This window comes from Medicago sativa, chromosome 5 (assembly GCF_051527215.1).
Source record: "Medicago sativa cultivar Bolivia chromosome 5, Bolivia_mono, whole genome shotgun sequence".
NCBI classification, from domain to species: Eukaryota; Viridiplantae; Streptophyta; class Magnoliopsida; order Fabales; family Fabaceae; genus Medicago; species Medicago sativa.
Genome location: NC_140753.1, coordinates 15,280,993 through 15,298,734, shown reverse-complemented (window position 1 = coordinate 15,298,734; position 17,742 = coordinate 15,280,993). Strand labels below are relative to the sequence as shown.

Below are 17,742 nucleotides of genomic sequence, written 5' to 3'. Positions count from 1 at the left end.
TATTATTATGTCATGTTTATTTTACATATTTTTTTTTGTATTTCAGTTGCAAGTGCATCGTAAGATGACTGGCATCTCGCACGGGAGGAAACTGAAGCTTTCTGTCTTGTCACTTCCGTTGCCGGTAGATGATAACCCTTGGTTCTAGGAACCGGTTGATAAATCGGGTCTAAGGCCCCTCCTTCTGATTGGGTACGACAACATCTCCCACTGGTTAGTGTGTGCCACGGCTGAGAGATGACATTAGGAGACCAACAGCTTCCATCTGCTTGTTGGGGAGATGACCATCACACTGGATGATGTTGCTTGTCTCCTAGGCATCCTCGTCGCTAGACGGCTCATTCAGGAGGAGGATTTAGATCATGACCAAGTTGTAGATCTGTTGGTGACTCACCTTTTGTTTCCGGTGGAGGATGCAGTTGGGCAGGTGACTGATTTTGGTGCCTCTGTCTCTTACACGGCCCTGAAAGACCTTTATGACCACCTGTTGAACAGGTGTAACCATTTGCTTGGGGAGGATTTATCAGAGGAGGAGGAGCAGGAGCTGAGTCGTATTAGGCCCGCCTGTGTCAAGGCGTTCTTGTTGCTCTTGCTTGGCTACATCCTTTTTGCCGGCAAGAACAACAAAACCATTAGTCTGTTGTGGATGCTTGCGATTCGGGATTTGGCTAACATACGCACGTGGTCATGGGGCGCGATTGGACTTGCTTTCTTGTATGAGCAGCTAAATCTTACCTCAGACTCAAATGTTGGCTCAGTTGGTGGTTACATGAGCTTGCTTGTGGTAATATATTTTTTCTTCTTTTTTTAAGTTAAACGTAAATGTATAGTTTTTTTTATGACACTCGTGTGCTGATATAGATTTGTCTCTTTGTTTTTGCAGGGATGAGTTATAGCTCACTTCAGACATGTGGTTCCGAGGTCGAGATACCAAGATTAAGACCGGGAGAACCCGTATGTGGGTAGATGGAAACCTCAAAGGGGGTTTAAACATGTTGACCATTTCAGAGGCTTGTTGGATTCGATGGAGCATTGTCATGTCACCTGGAGGCCGTACGAGCACCGACGAGACGTGACGCCTTTTCAGTACGTGTGCTGGTACTCCGGATGGATCATGGCCGACAGACAGAGGATGGTGCGTCACTTGCCGGAGCGGGTGCTAAGGTAGTACGGACATGTTCAGAGGGTTCCCCGACCTCCTACTACGGTTATGCCTCTTGCCCCAGCAGATGTGGCCGCTGCCTTCTTGGAGTTTGCTCTGCATGTCGTTTCCCATCAGCAGAGGGGTCGCCAGGTCCCGGACGACGAGCCTTGGAAGCATTCAGATACGTACATTAGGTGGTTCTACCGTGTATCCCATCCTCTCATCGTCAACCCTGCTCTTGAGCCTGACATTGTCATGTCGAGACTTGTCTACCAGGATATTCTTGTTGACCAGGACTGGGCCAGACATCCTCCCGATCCATTGCAGGTCATCAGCAATATCAGAGGCAGAGTGGAGCATGCGATGCAGATTCCGGAGGTGGTTTCAAATCCACTCTTATTCGGCATTTTGGAGGGCCTCCGGACTGATTATAGCATGTTTGAGCAGTAGCCGGTTCCGAGGAGGAGGTCTAGGAGTCCGCAGGAGCAGCAGTAGGGTCTTTAGTTTATGACTTTTTTTTTTATGATTTTTTGGATGTTTGTAGTATTTTCTTGACATTTTGGTTGTACTACTTTTACATTTGCACGATCGGGCTTATTTATGACATTTGCGTTATTTTTCGTTAAAATTGTGTTTCTAAAATTATTCGTTCTCTAAATTATTCGTTCTGGTTGAATCAATGAATGAACAGGGAATGAAGGAACAAATGCAGCAGATACTGCCACTGCATCTGCCAGTCTGGTCTGCAGCGTGCATAGCACCAGCACCAGCATGAGTTAACTCACGCTAGTGTTAAAACTAGCGTGACTTAACTCATGCTACTCCTTGTATGTTTTGGTGGATGCATTGTACCGGTGTTAGAACTAGCGTGACTTAAGTCAAGCAACGTGACTTAAGTTGCGTTTCGTTTTGCACTAGCGTAAGTTAAGTCACGCTACTTGTGTTAAGTCACGTACAGTTTGCACTAGCGTAAGTTAAGTCACGCTACTTGCGTTAAGTCACGTACGATTTTGCACTAGCAAACGTTAAGTTGCGTAAGGGTAAAAAGGTCATTTACTTTGGGAATGAGCAAAACAGTTTGGGTAAAGAGCAGAATTCATAACACAATATATTTATATTGGTTCACTATCCAATGATAACTTAGTCCAGTCCACGCCCTAGCAGAGTGATTTTACCTTTCCTACAATGACTCAATCCGCTATAATTCACTGATTACAATGATTGTGGTATCTCTTGTCCCACATATCCAGATTTCAACCACAAAGATATAATTCAGCCAAGTCCTTTGCTACTCAATCCAAATTCCAAAAACCCATTGAATTTTATGCAAACTTCTTGATCAACGTTTCTTCTTTGTTTTCTCAAAGCTATGACCCAGCTAGTCCATGGAGGTGTCCACTTTTTCGATGAAGTGTTAACATTTTGACATTAGAAGGGTTGAGTTTTTATCAGCGGTGCTACAAAGTTTGAGCCTAAGATCTCATTGTCTACGAGAGGACATTACAATATAATCCTATATTAATAAATCTTAGCTTACATTGAAAAAGGGATTTTCTCTCTCTAAAACAAGCTTCTCTGACCTCTCTCTAGCAATTTTTCTGCCGCCTCCCTCCCTAACTTATCCAAACTCTCCCCCTGTAGACCGCTAGCTTGGTGGTACGACGAGGAGCTCCTTCCTCCACACCACCGTTACTCCCCGTCGACGTGGTGGATCTACATCTGGCATCCGGCGTGCTCCAAGGTTTTTACTTCTCTGTCGTCGTTCTCTTGTGTCGTCGACTTGTTCACCGGATGTGGTTGTTGTTGTCCAGTCATCTTCTAGGTTGATCCTTTTGGTTATATGGTGTTTTTGGTGTGCTGCGGTGGTTTTGGAGGTTTTCTGTTTATGCCGGCAGCCACGTCTCCAGATCGCCGGCGGCCTTCTGTGCTGGTTGGTGGCTCTAGGTTCGATGCTGAGTTGGTAGGTTTGTGTGTTGTGTTCGGTGCCTCTTCCTTCTCTGTTTAGGTGCTTTATGGGTAGGTTCACGGCCTCTTGGTGGTTCTTGTCTCAGATCTGTTTGGGCTCAGGTTTTGCTGTGCTTAGGTTCTTTTTTGTGTTGTTGCTTGTTATCATTTTGTGTTGTGGTGTGTTATCGTGTTTGTGTTGTTGTTTGTTATCTTGTTTGGGTTGTTGTTTTGTCGTGTCTCAGTAAGTTGCAGCTCTTTAAGGTTTGATCCGAATATGGATTTGGTTCTTTTAGTTCAGTTTCATTTGTGTGGATTTTATTCGTCGGATGTTGCTCGAAAGAGTTTGGTGTGTAGTCACTCCGTGCTGGCTGTAGTAGACGTCAACCGTACCTACTAAACTGTTGCTTCCTTCGCTCCATCGCGTTTGTTTGGCGGGCTGTGTTCTGCCTCGAATCTAGGGTCGAGGCTGTTTAAATCTCCCTCAACCTCTTGGTGGTTCTCTGTTCAGCTGTCTTTCTGTTCTGTTGTGTTTGTTTTGATGTGTTTGTGCTCTAGGTGTTGTGTTCTGTCTAGGGTCTAGGGTCGAGGCTATCTAGATCTCCCTCAGCCTTTTGGTGGTTCTCTTTCTTCTTAGGGTCGATTAATGTGTGTTGTCGGGGCTGTGTTTTGTTGGTGTTGTCGTTTTCTTCCTTCGGAGCCTTGCTGCTGGAGGCTTCCTGCTCTTGGATTATGATTTGGTTACTTGGCTGTTCTTGCTCGAAAGAGCTAGGTGTGCTGATACTTCGTGTTGACGGAGTAGTCGTTTGTTGCACCTTAAGCCTTGGTGTGTGCCGGTCTATTCAGGTGGTGGTGATGCAGGTTGATTTGGTAGCTTGTTGTGATTTGTTGTGTTCGAGCTGGTTCGCTTTGTGCTACTGTTCTGCCTTTTCTCTGTCTTTGGATTTTGGCATCGGGTTATTGGTGGGTCGAGGTTTTGGTCAGGTTAAGGTGTCTGCTCTGGTGGCTCGTGAGTTGAGGGGTGCCTTTTTGACTTGTGTCAGGAGTCGTGTGGACCGATCGCTTTTGATTCGAGGTCGGGAGCAAGTTTGTGACTCAGGTCCTTTTAGGCTGTTGTGATGTCTCCTCCGATATACCAGAACTTGAGTGGTGGTCGAAGCTGAACGTTTGAACCATAATCACTTTCGAGTGCCTTTTTGATCATTGTTGGCGGTGTTGGTTCTTTGAGGAGTTGTTGTTAGGGGATTCAGCATTTTGAGGGTGTTGGTGGTGTTGCTTTAGGGGTTTTGGTGTTTTTATTTTCTTTTATGGTGTATTACTTGGGATTTAATCCCCTTTTATATATATATATATATATATATATATATATATATATATATATATATATATATATATATAACATATTTTGCCATTAAAAAAAAATATAATCCTATATTAATTAAAATGTACCATGACAACTTGATTTATTTACAACAAGATCTAAAGACACTCATTCATGGATGTTCCACAAAAGCATCTCATGATACCATATGCCAATGAATATTTGATTTGCCTTGGGTTCCATTGAATTGGTATTGATCCATAATTTCTCAGTCTTTGACTCTCAACTTTATCATGATTTATTTGGTTTTGATCCTTTTGATCATAGAACATTGAATGATCGGTCACTTTGACCTTTCGTGATGATGCTTCTTGACATCGACATAACTAATTCGGTTTGAATAGTATTGCTTTTATACCAATGAAAAAATTATTTATTGAGAAAAAAATACGTTGGAGTTCGTTACAAGAGAAATTTTCATACAAAGATCCGTTGTAAGCGTGTACGATTTTGTAGTGATAATGCCCTTCAAGACTATAGGGTCCGTTTGGATTGGCTTTTGCAAAGCCAAAAGCAATTCTATACAGTTTCAAAAGCAATTCTACAATATTTCAACATGTTTGATTTGGCTTTTCAGAATTGTTTTTATCCTCCAAAAGCAATTCTCCATGAAGCTACAAATCCTAGCTTCTAGCTTTTCTAGAATCAATTCTCCAATAAATTTTATATTTTATTATTACAACCTATTATTTTCTTTTATTGCCCTTTATCAATTCTCCTTCTTTATCAATTCTCCTTTAGCTATGTCTATTTTAGTAATTATATATTCAAAAGCAATTTTGATCAAAATCATCCAAACAACATTCTGTTTGTTTAATCAATTCTACATAATTGTATCCAAACATAAATCAATTCTCTCAGAATCAATTCTGTCAGAATCAATTATATTCAAAGCTGAACCAAACACACACTATACTAATATTCCTACGGAAGGACAATTTTAGACTTCAACATATATTTCCTTTTATATTGCTGCTTCAAATATTGTTGTTTTCATATCTTCGTCGAGTTTATGTCATGAACTCTTAGGCTTTGTTTGGGAGTTTGGAGGGGAGGGGAGGGGAGGGTTTTGTAAAAAAGGAAGAAGCAAGTGGAAGAAATAGAAGACATTGGAAGGAGAGGGCTATGGAGGTTAATTTTTTACTCATAATAAAAAATCCCCCTCATTTGGGGGAACTCAAAAATTGTATTGGGGGAGGGTTTTGGGGGGTTATGGAGGGTTTATATGAATTTTTCAAATTCAATCTATGTTGTTATAATATTCTTAAAATTAAAAGTATATTAATCATAAGTATTAGTTTATCATTCTCTAAAAAACTGTTCTTTCAAAAAATGTGAATTTTTTGTTCATTTTTCTATATATTTCCAACCCCCCAAAGCCCTCCCCTCCCTTCCCCTCCGAACTCTCAAACAAAGCCTTAAAAGATATATTTTCTCCTTGATAGTAGACTTGTTCCATAGAAATTGATATTGAAGAACTAAGCCATTCAAGTTCAGTTTGTTAACGAGATGATGTAGCCTCTGAACTATCTTGATTACTGATCCCGAGGCTATGATTTGCTTCTAGGAGATGTGATTTTTTTTTTGGTTTGCTTTGTTTTGTTTAGTTTCCCTTCACTGAAAACGTCTTTAAACTATATTGTCGTCCCATTAGTTTCCATTTACAACATGTCTCATTGAGATTATAATCTATAATCTGTTTTTGTATATGGATTAGAATATTTTGTTGTACTATCTTCAATATTGTGTTTTTTTTTGGTGGTGGCCGGGATTCGAACCCCGGACCTTGCATATTTTATGCATTGTCCATACCAACTGAGCTAAGCTCACGAGGACCTTCAATATTGTGTTTAGTTATAAACAAACGATGATCAATGCCAATTAAGATAGCGAAATTTTGAGATTTTGAAATTGTAAGCTAAACAGTTTGGTCTCTAAAGCATGCAGTCACTTAGCCTTTAAGACCTAGTCGAAATACTCTCTTCCAAGAGATCAGGGGGATTTAGGGTTTTTTTATTGTCAGAAATTTTCTTCATGGTTTTAGCGTTTAAGTGTGATAGTGTTGTTTGATTTTCCATTCTGTTAGGGAGTTCATTTAGGTTAGATTGACGGATTTTCTTCATTTGGTATCCATTACAAATTCAAGCAATGGCTTTGACGTTTTCGACGTGACAGATCTAAAGATTATAGACACTTTTATTTTGTATATTTACTTATAGGCATTTTATTTTATTTTTTGCTATAACATGGGTTTGTGAGTTTGTTCACATATTTATCATTTTTTTGGTTTATGGACTTTGAGATTTGTATTATTCTCGATCGATGCAATTTTTATCAATTTGAATGAATTAATACCATTTTTTTAAGAAAACAAAAAGAGTTTGGGTCTCGGAAATGAGTAAAATCTTAATATAATTACAAATAATTTTTTTTGAAGGAATTACAAATAATATTTAAAACTGGGATTATTATCTAGAACAAATTTATGGGTTAAATTGAAAATTAAATAGTGATTTTATACGATGTTGTGGTGGAACTATATTTAGCCATTCATTCTTCCAAGTTGAGATGTTTTTTCTTCCTTTGTCTCAACCCATGGCTTATTATTTAATAAATTTTGTTTGTATTACGGTAATGAATTAGGGTTTGAGTGTTACAAACAATATATTATAGTACTACTACGATTCAGTTTACAACATCTAGCATCTATTCAGTGTCTTATATATATATATATATATATATATAAGGGATTTGCTAGAACACACCCACTAGTTTTTATGTGGGAGTGTTTTAGCAAGCTACACCTTAGGGTGTATTTAACTACTTTTTAGTTATAACTTGCTAAAACACACCTTCTAAAAAATAAGTGGGTGTATCCTAGCAAATGCCTATAGGAGTTGCTAACGTACACCCATTTATTTTTTAGAAGGTGTGTTTTAGCAACATTCACCTTAAGGTGTATTTAACAACTTTTTAGTTATATCTTTGCTAAAACACACCTTAATAAAAACTAGTGGGTGTATCCTAGCAAACCCCTATATATAATATATATAAAAGTCATACTTTAACGGTTCTAAACAATTTAGTTTGGTATTTTAGACCCAAACTTTAAAAATGTTCACATAATTTAATTGATGTGGATTGAATTTTGAAGTTCATCATGTAATCGATTGGGTTCTTACACTCCAATTAAATTTTCTTTTTCTTCATTTCAACCCTTAACTTAAAAGAAACCACCTCCAAATAGGTCACTGAATACACTGGCACAACCTTTGCATGCTTACGGAAAATGACATCGTTTCTTGCTTCCCACACAACCCAAAATACAGCATGCATACAAATCATGGCATCTGGACTTCCCTACCTCAAGAATCGAGAGACACAAACAAACAGAGGAAATAGCTAAAAAAAATGTAACATTAAATTATGACAATTATGTAAGGTTAGAGAAAATCACTAATCCAAAGTTAAAATCAACATCACAATTAATGTTAATGAGTGATACATTATCAAGTAATATCTCATCTGGTAACCCTAATACATCTTCACCAAATAGTATATGTATGAATTTCCACTCATGAGGAAAATGTCAACGGGTCATGAACAAGTTGGCTAATACTCCATTTCAAATACTCCATTTCAAATGGGTCCCACGACCATGATATATTATGAGGTATTAACAATGCAAAAGGTCATGCAGGACCAAATACGTACCATTCAATGAAATTAATCAATAAAGGAAAACGACCTTTAGCATTAATACATCTTAATTAAAAACTTTAAGGTAAGAGGTTAACGGATCCATCTACTTTTTCAAACTCTTCATTTTGTATACACTGCCTTGTATAATATTAATATCATGCCTCTTACCTACTTTTTAAGCATACAACTTGCTCCATTGCTTGCTGCACCACCACGAGATTATCATGTACTAGCTACTAATTAATTAAAAAAATGTATCTTTCGATATATTCGTGGTCCAGTTAATGTAATTCATCCTCCGAATATGTTGTTATCGTGTGCATTTGCCTGTCGGCAAAATAATGCTAAATTGTGATGTGTGTTTTTGTATAAACCACTATTATCTGAAAAGTAATCAAGCATATGCTTATCCATTTTAATGCACACCGATCTTAATAATCAAGCGTATAGCCAGCTCGAAGTAAAATTAACAAATAGGTTTAAGAAGTTATTTTCGTTATCATTGCACAAAGAGGCAAAGGTGTTAAAACTAAGAAAGGTGGGAATTGTGCATGGAATCTTAGGTGGAGAGTGGAGTTACGCCAATGAGAAGTAGAATTATTGGTACAATATCTTTTAACAAATTGAGGATGGTTTTTTTAAGGGTTATGGTAGAGATGACATTTTTTGGACTGAGGATTTATCAAATTGAGGATAGTTATTATTGGTAGACGTCTTACTCGCGGAAACATAACTAGAAGGGGAGTGTTGGTGGAAGGAGTTAGTTCAAATTGTGTATTTTGTTTGGATAATCTTGAGGTTGAGGATAATTTGTTTTATAAATGTAGCTTTGCTGGAAGGGTTTGATACTCGATTTTTAAGTGAATCGAAATAGGAGTATACCCGAAAATGTGGTCTCTCTTCTTGACTATTTCTTAAATTTCTCATGAAATAAAAAACACCGAAAAGGGCACTCTCATTTGGTATGCTACACTATGAAATATTTGAGAGGCTCAAAATGGGGGCATATTTTCTTCTAACGATAGGTGATGGAAGAGACAGTAGATGCCATCAAAGTCAACTCTAGGATGCGGTTTCTAACTAGGAATTAAAAAAGGGAGGTCTTGCATGTATTTTGAATAGTTTTCGAACCTTTTTCTTTATTTCAATTCTCAGTTGTTTTGTTTTTTGGTGGGTTAAATACCTCTTATAAATTTTCCGAATTATGAGTTCATTATTCTTTGTACTTCTATTATTTATCTGATAAAATTTGATGTTAATAAAAAAAAAAAAACTCTACTTACAAAGCTTGATACAACACTCCGGTGGTTGAGGAGTTCAATACCTCGATGTGCCACCAAATTATTCCATTCAAACTATTCAAAGTAACGATATGCTTGCATGGTAAGTTATCCAAAAATCGGATACCTCTGAAAGATAACTTATTAGAAGATGAATTGACAAACTCGGAATTGTGAAGGAGGATGTGGTGATCAAGATACATCATGTCATTTATTTTTCGAATTTCCACTTTTTTTTCTTGTGAAATATGGATGGATCTGGCTACATGGTCAGGGGTGAGCGTAATGTATCATTATCATAACAAATAGAAGCTATCATCTCAATTTGTTTTTAGCTAAAAATGTGAATTACTGTTTTTTGTTTATAAATGTGACCGGAGAGAGTAGTAGTTACTTTTTTTTAAGAAGTAATAGTAGTTACTTATCATTAAAAAAATTGTATTCTCTCCGTCACTGATTATAAGATGCTTTTGTTATTTCACACGTATTAAAAAAAAGTAATTAATTGTGTATGGGAAAAAGATATATGAATTGTTTTTAAAAAATGGTATGAAAAAGATAAATTAAAAAATTAAAATAAAAGAGAGTAATAAATAATTAAGGGTATAATAAAAAAACAACATTAATGATTCATTAATATTGTAAAACGCCAAAAATATAAAAATTCATATTTAATTTATGTTATGTTAAAAAATTATAAAAAAAAAAAAAATTAGGAGAGGCTTTATAGTATTATAAATTTTTCTGCAAAATTATGTTCAAAAATATAAATTCTCCATATGAGTTTACTTAAAATGAGGGTCCAAAAGTGAAGATTGAGAACCTTTTGGAGACTAAAAGTTGAAGAAATTTTTTAGAAAGACTAAAATGAAAAGTTATATATTTATATGGATCAAAAACATATTTAACCCTATATTTTATAATGTATAGTATGGGTACTTAGTCAAACTTCACTATCATTCTCTCTTTTTATTCCATAATGCATACAAGTATTATATTTTTTTTCTTTCAAAAAGTAGTGAGGGTTAAGACCCATATAGTAGTGTATGTGAGGTCGTACCTGCTTATATCGTTGAATCGAGTTCATATTAGACAACCATCGATTTGTTATACTGTTTCCCATGAAAAACGATTGTCTTCGCTTATTAAATAAAGGGTGATACATTTAATCGTATTAATCTTGTTGTCTGTAGGCCATGAAAAATAATTTTGGAATTAATACGGGACATATAAACCCTCATTTTAAGAATTCTATTATTTGCTCTTGTATTTTTGACCATGTATGTGGAAGATGTTATATGTCCCGTAGTATAGTGGTTTGTTGGCCTTTAAAAAAAATTCATGTTTACTCAAAAAAAAAAAAATCATGTGAATTTTCGGATCTGATACTGAGACTTCACAAATCACAATTCTCTTGTTGTGAAAATATTTATTTAGTATGCGTTGGTCACTAGATCGATTAAAAATACAAGATAATATAAGACTATGACTTTGATTTGATGACTAACTTGTCTTTTTTAAATGAAAGAAACATGCATTTATATTTTATAGACTATGCTAAGAACTTGTGATGCCTTGCATGCTCAAATATGGGGTTTGAATATGACTTGGAGGGAGCATTTCACTCATATTATAGTGGAGAGCGACTCGAATATTTTCATTGATATGATTTTTGAAAGTTTCAAGTTTAATGAGAATATCTCTACCTTAGTGTCCCGAATCCGGCAACTACTCAAGAGCAGCTGTCATGTGCAAATTAGCCATATTTGGCGTGAGGGAAATAGAACTGTTGAATGACTTGCAAATTTCTAATTGTATATTTGAAACAGAAATGTGTTCATTAATAAAGTGAGTGTAAATTAAAAAACATTATTAAATGAAAGTTACAAAACTAACCTTCAATTTACTAGTTTTAAGTCACAAAGATGAATGATATTTTGGTTCAAATTAAAAGGAAAAAAGATGTTCATTTGTTAATTTACACATTAATATTTTTAAGTGGATATACATCATAACCCCTATACGAACCTACTTAACCAAATGATTGTGTTCAGATGGTTAATCAGCTCTACTGAAGCATGAAATGAGTCACTAGAATCATTTTTTTGTTTAATCCTCTGATTTATAGGGAAATGAGCTCCTAGTAATTCATAATAAATACTTCATATGTCCCTTATTATAAGTCTTTTAGATTAATTTCACACATATTAAAAAAGTTGGCAGTGCAGTTAATGTGTATAGTTTGTATGTGAGTTTTACTAAATTGTCATTTGTTTGTATGTGTATTTAATTTGAATTTTATATTTCAATGCAAATTAGTACTCCTTCCGTTTTATAATGAGTATCGTTTTAGCCAAAAAAAATTGTTTTAAAATGAATGTCACTTGTACTTTTCAATGTAGAATTATTATTTTACTTCCAATTGTACCCTTCAATTAATTGAGTGTACACTACTTTCAAAACATTACATCAATAGTAAATAAGGCTAGTTTAGTAAAATTGTCATGTCTTTTGACATCATTATTACATTTCTTAATTTGCGTGTAAAAACCTCATATTGCTTCACTGGTGGTTGAGTCATCTCTATGGCATAAGGATGTCCCTTTGAAGGTTGTGTTGTTTGTTTGGCGGTTGTTCCGGGATAGGTTGCCTACAAAGGATAATCTTCTCCATCGAGGTGTTATTGATCACGATTCCAGGGTGTATGTGACAGGGTGTTGTTCTGTTGAATCGTCTTATAATTTATTCTTACATTGTAATATTTTTGGGTCCGTCTGGCACTTTATTTATAGATGGCTGGGCATTTATGCGGTCGTCCCACTTTATGTGCCGGATCATTTTAATCAATTCAGTTATGGCGGTGGTAGCGCTAAGGTTCGGCGTTTAATATTACAGGTTATTTGGTTTGCTACTGTTTGGGAAATTTGGTAAGAAAGAAATAACATGCTATTCAAAGGTAAAGAATGCTCGGTAATGCATGTGGCTGATAAGATTAAGTCACTCGCATTGGTGGCTTAGTTTTTTTTACCATATTGGGTATAGACTAATAGTTATTTCTTTTTTTGTTTTGTTCATGTTCAGGTTCTACTTGTAAATATTGTTTCGACTTTGTTGTCTCTTCTTTAGTACACCTTATACTAAGAAGGACACTTTGATTTGGTAATATATTTCATTTTAGTCTCTTAAAAAAAACATGTTTAAGAAAAAAAAATTGCACCTAATAATTTATATAGGGGTTTATATTTAGAGACTAAAATTTTTTTTTTTTAAAAAAAAGGGTTATAATTATGGACGAAGGAAGCAAAAAAGTCTCACCAAAATTTATTCCACTCCAGAATCAAACTGAAATTGATTCACTCGAATCACTACAACAACTTGGCATTTTTGTCATTATATTTTTTTTTTATAAAAAAACGAGGTTTGGAACTTGACCTCTAAAAAATAATGCAGAACTTGTCCAAAAAAAAAAAATATGTCAAAACCCGAAATTTAATGGGACAGGTGAGATTTAATACGTAGCGTTATTTGTTACATTTATTTCAATCCCTTTTTTTTTGTTTTATTTTTCCTTGACCACTTTTTTATTATTTCAATTCCTTTTTTTCTTTTTGGTTTTATTTTTCCTTCACCGCTTTTTTATTATTTTTGTAAGAGATATCTTTTTTTAAGTATGCTTTTCGGTCATTATTATAAGCAAAAATCATTACTTTAGATTCATTCATTAAATAATGTATGTGATCTATAATAAATTTCATATACATCATTAATTGATTAAATATAAAATATAGATTTTTATTTATAATAGTGACCGGATGATGTGTCTTATAAGATATAATTACATCTTTAAGATGAATAAATAGACAACCTGGAGTTCAAACTTTGATATTAAACGATGTATTCCCTCCGGTCTCATTTACAAGCAAAAAACAACTTTTTAGGTACATTCAATAATTAATGTATCTAACCCATAAATGTGACCGGAAACATTAATTATTCAATGTACCTAAAAAGTCATTTTTTGTTTATAAATGTGAGCGGAGGGAGTATATGGTCTATAATAAAAATTAGGGTATTGTTAAGGAATCCAAAAGTACAAAAATTGTCTTGGAAATATAAACTGTTACTTTTGACTAACTAATTATTACACCATCTTTTAATAAAATATTACCTCTTTTAGCTGCTTAACCAATGCCCCGGGGCACTGGTTAACATTCTCCTAAAGATTATATACATCATTTTTTTAAGAAGCTAAATTAGGCCACTTAAATTGATTGGCACCGGAGAGAATCGAACCTGAGGAACAGACTCCCAGATCCCAAAACAATACCACTAGACCAACCCGAGTGGGTTAGATCATATACATCATTATTTAAATAAATCTAAAATGTAGATCTTTATTTATAATAGTGATCGGATGATGTACCTTATAAAATATAATTCCATTTTAAGATTAATAAATATGATCCCCGTGAGCTTAGCTCAATTGGTAGAGATATCGCATTTAATATGCAGGGGCCGGGGTTCGAACCCCGGACACTCCACTTCTCCACAATTAAATTGTGTGACCTCTAACCATTAGGCTACTTGATAAAAAAAAATTGACAACTGAGGTTCAAATTTTGATCATTGCATATATAATTCGATACCTCTATTAACTGAGTTAAAATGTAACAAACTGAGTTAAAATGTAACATCCCGAGTACAATAATCTAGAATATGATATCAGAACGACATTTGATTCATGGATATTTAATATTATGGACTATACATCAACTGCTTACAATCATTGCAACGAGTCACAATAACTTAGCTTCAGTAGTAAAGTAGTTCAAGTCCATGTTGATATTTTACATTGTTCGTCTTAAAATAATGATAGCTTAAATATACAAGAATATTGACCATCAGTAGTAGTTCAAGACTTAATAATTTACATAGCATAACCAAAAGTATACGACGCATTTTGTCTTAAACTTCACAAAATATATTTACAACATAAACATCGGACATCAATCATAGAAGATTACTCAGTTGCATCCTTACCTTTGAGTACATGTTCATCTAAATGAAATAAATGGAAATGAGATTTGCTTATCCCAGTGAGTTTCTTACCCAATGACTCAAGCGGTTGTCTTATACTTCAATGGTCGGTATTTACTCTGAGAAGCAAGCGGATCATTTATCTCTCTTCATTTTCTTTATATATATATATATATATATATATATATATATATATATATATATATATATATATATATATATATATATATATATGGGATTTGCTAGAACACACCCACTAGTTTTTATGTGGGAGTGTTTTAGCAAGCTACACCTTAAGGTGTATTTAACTACTTTTTAGTTATAACTTGCTAAAACACAACTTCTAAAAAATAAGTGGGTGTATCCTAGCAAATGTCTATAGGAGTTGCTAACATACACCCACTTATTTTTTAGAAGGTGTGTTTTAGCAACATTCACCTTAAGGTGTATTTAACAACTTTTTAGTTATATCTTTGCTAAAACACACCTTAATAAAAACTAGTGGGTGTATCCTAGCAAACCCCTATATATATATATATATATATATATATATATATATATATATATATATATATATATATATATTGTTTACTAACTTAGACCAACAAAAAACATGAAGATCCAAGTTAGCAAAAGTGCACTTTTCATTTGGACAAAAATATCATTCATCTTTATTATTTAAAACTAATAGCTTGAGGGTTACTTTAGTAATTTTCATTAAAACATATTTGTTAACTTGCACCAATTTGCTAACTTAGATCCACTTTTATTTTATTACAAATAGCTTGAGGGTTACTTTAGTAATTTTGCATTAAAACATATTTGTTAACTTGCATCAATTTTACTCACTTAGACCCACTTTTATTTTATAACAAATAACTTGAGGGATATTTATTAAACTATCCCTTACTTTAAATTGGTTTACACTAATGGATATTGGTTTTTTGTCCAAATGAAAATGTGCACTTTTGCTAACTTGAACCTTCATGTTTTTTGTTGGTCAAAGTTAGCAAACCCATATATATATATATATATATATATATATATATATATATATATATATATATATATATATATATATATATATATATATATTTACTTTTTGTCTACCTTATCAATCAGGACTCAGATACTATGTTGAAATTGGATTTAAAACATATATATGTAGTTTTTAGTTATGAACTGCAGAACAGGAACTATTCCCTTTGTGTATCTTGGGTTTTCCATTGGTGGTGATGCTCGGCGGTTAAATTTTTGGAATCCTGTGTTGAATCGTATTAAGTCCCGCTTATCTGGTTGGAAGAGTAAACATTTATCTTTTGGTGGTTGCTTGGTTCTTTTGAAGTTTGCATGTCCTCTTCCCGGTTTACTTTCTTTCATTCTTCAAGGCTCCTACATGTATCATCTCCTCCATCGAATCTATTTTAAAATGCTTTTTTTTTTTTGGGGGTGGGGTGGGTACGTGGGTGGATAGATATCTTGGAAAATATCTATGTGGATAATTTGGGAGAACGTGTGTATGGATAAGGCGGTTGGAGGTTTGGGGGTAAGGAGAACTCGTGGGTTCAATATTGCTTTATTAGGTAAATGGTGTTGGAGGATGTCAGTGGAGAAGGGGAGTATGTGGTATAGAGTGCTAGCGGCTAGATATGGTGAGACTATAGGGCGGTTGTTGGAGGGTGGGAGTGAAGGGTCAGTTTGATGGAAGGATTTAATGGGTATCCGGTTAGGTGGCGGTGAGGTGACAGGGAGTTGGTTTGAGGAGAATTTGCGGGGGTTGGTTGGAAATGGGGTGGATACATATTTTTGGACCGACCCTTGGTTAGATGGTGTTCCTATGAGTGACCGTTTTCATTGGCTTTTTGACTTATCTGAAAATCGTTCGATTACGGTCGCTGATATGTTTGATCTAGGGTGGGGTTTTGGAGGTGAGGCGTGGAAGTGGCGGCGTAGTTTGTTTGCTTGGGAGGAATAGTTGGTCAAAGAGTGTAGTAGTTTGTTATCTAATGTTGTTTTGCAGGATGACAATGAAGATAAGTGGCAATGGAATCTTGAGACCGATAAAAAGTACTCAGTTGGCGGTGTGTATAGATTGTTAACTTCGGCGGAATTCCATAATCAACCAGCTCCATTGAATTTCATTTGACATCAGAAGGTTCCTTTGAAAGTGTTCATTTTTGCTTGCCGTTTGCTTCGGGATCGGCTTCCGACAAAGGACAATTTCTTTAGGCGCGGCATTCTCTCACATGGTAATCAATTGTGTTTTGGTGGTTACGGGTTAGCGGAAACAGCAGAACATCTGTTTTTATCTTGCCCTCATTTTGGTTCGATGTGGCATTTATTACAGCGATGGTTTGGCATTTCAGCAGCCGACCCTGCGCATTTGTCTGATCATTTTTTGCAGTTTGTCCACTTTGGTGGTAGTACCAGAAGGCTGCGACCAGCTCTTATCTCAGTTTGGCTTTCGTGCACTTGAGTGGTTTGGAAAGACTGCAATGACAAGATTTTTTAATAATAAGGCAACGTCTGTTTTTTATTTAGTTGATAAAGTTAAGCTTCTAACCTTTTGGTTATCATTGTTGGTGGCTTAATCCATTGGCATGTTTAGGCATTGGTGTGTAACTTTTGTGGTTTTGGCCGGTGGGGCCTTGTTGTGTTTAAATTTGTAAACAGATTTTGCTTTCTGTTCTGGCACTCCTTGTGCGAGGAAGAAACGATGTGGTTTTAATATAAGTTCCATTTTGGTTTGTTCAGAAAAAATGTAGTTTTTAGTTTTTGTCTATCTTATCGATCAGGACTCTGATACTATGTTCAAATTGGATCTAACTAATCGTTATAAAATTGACTTGTAAAATAAGGAGTACCGTATATTTTTAAACTCTTATCAAAAGTCATATCTATCAAATGTTGGACTTGAATTTACCCCAATAGTGTGTCACTTTCAAACAATGTGAAATTTTGTTAAATGATAAAATAAATATTTAAAAACGCACAAAAAATGATACAACAACAACAACCAAAAGCCTAGGCAACAAAATGATACAACTAATGGCTTACCAGCAAAAAAACCAACAAAAAGAAAGAGAAACTTAAACATAAACGTTATCCTAAGACGTCACTTGATTGAGAGTTTCTCTCATTGAGAAACTAAGTTCAAGACCTGACACCAAGAAAAAAATTCTCCGCACAATTTTGTTAAAAAAAACTCCTTAGAAATATTAACAACATGTGTCATTAATGAAAAATATAAAGTT

General features: G+C 34.9%; 1 protein-coding gene across 1 annotated transcript; it reads left to right on the top strand.

Annotated features, from left to right (window-relative positions):
• Nucleotides 1–280: 280 nt before the first annotated feature.
• LOC146920431 (uncharacterized) lies at nucleotides 281–1,594 on the top strand. Its single transcript, XM_085711137.1, has 4 exons — nucleotides 281–764; nucleotides 884–954; nucleotides 1,009–1,098; nucleotides 1,184–1,594. Exons 1-4 carry the CDS (start codon nucleotides 281–283, stop codon nucleotides 1,592–1,594), a joined length of 1,056 nt encoding a protein of 351 aa, XP_085567263.1.
• The last annotated feature ends 16,148 nt before the right edge of the window (nucleotides 1,595–17,742 follow it).

Bases quoted from the DNA above. Each gene is read 5' to 3' on its own strand.
- LOC146920431 (XM_085711137.1), top strand. From the start codon at position 281: ATGACCATCACACTGGATGATGTTGCTTGTCTCCTAGGCATCCTCGTC. The intron at 765-883 runs GTTACATGAGCT...TTGTTTTTGCAG, and splicing joins AAATGTTGGCTCAGTTGGTG to GGATGAGTTATAGCTCACTT. The intron at 955-1,008 runs GTATGTGGGTAG...TGACCATTTCAG, and splicing joins GATTAAGACCGGGAGAACCC to AGGCTTGTTGGATTCGATGG.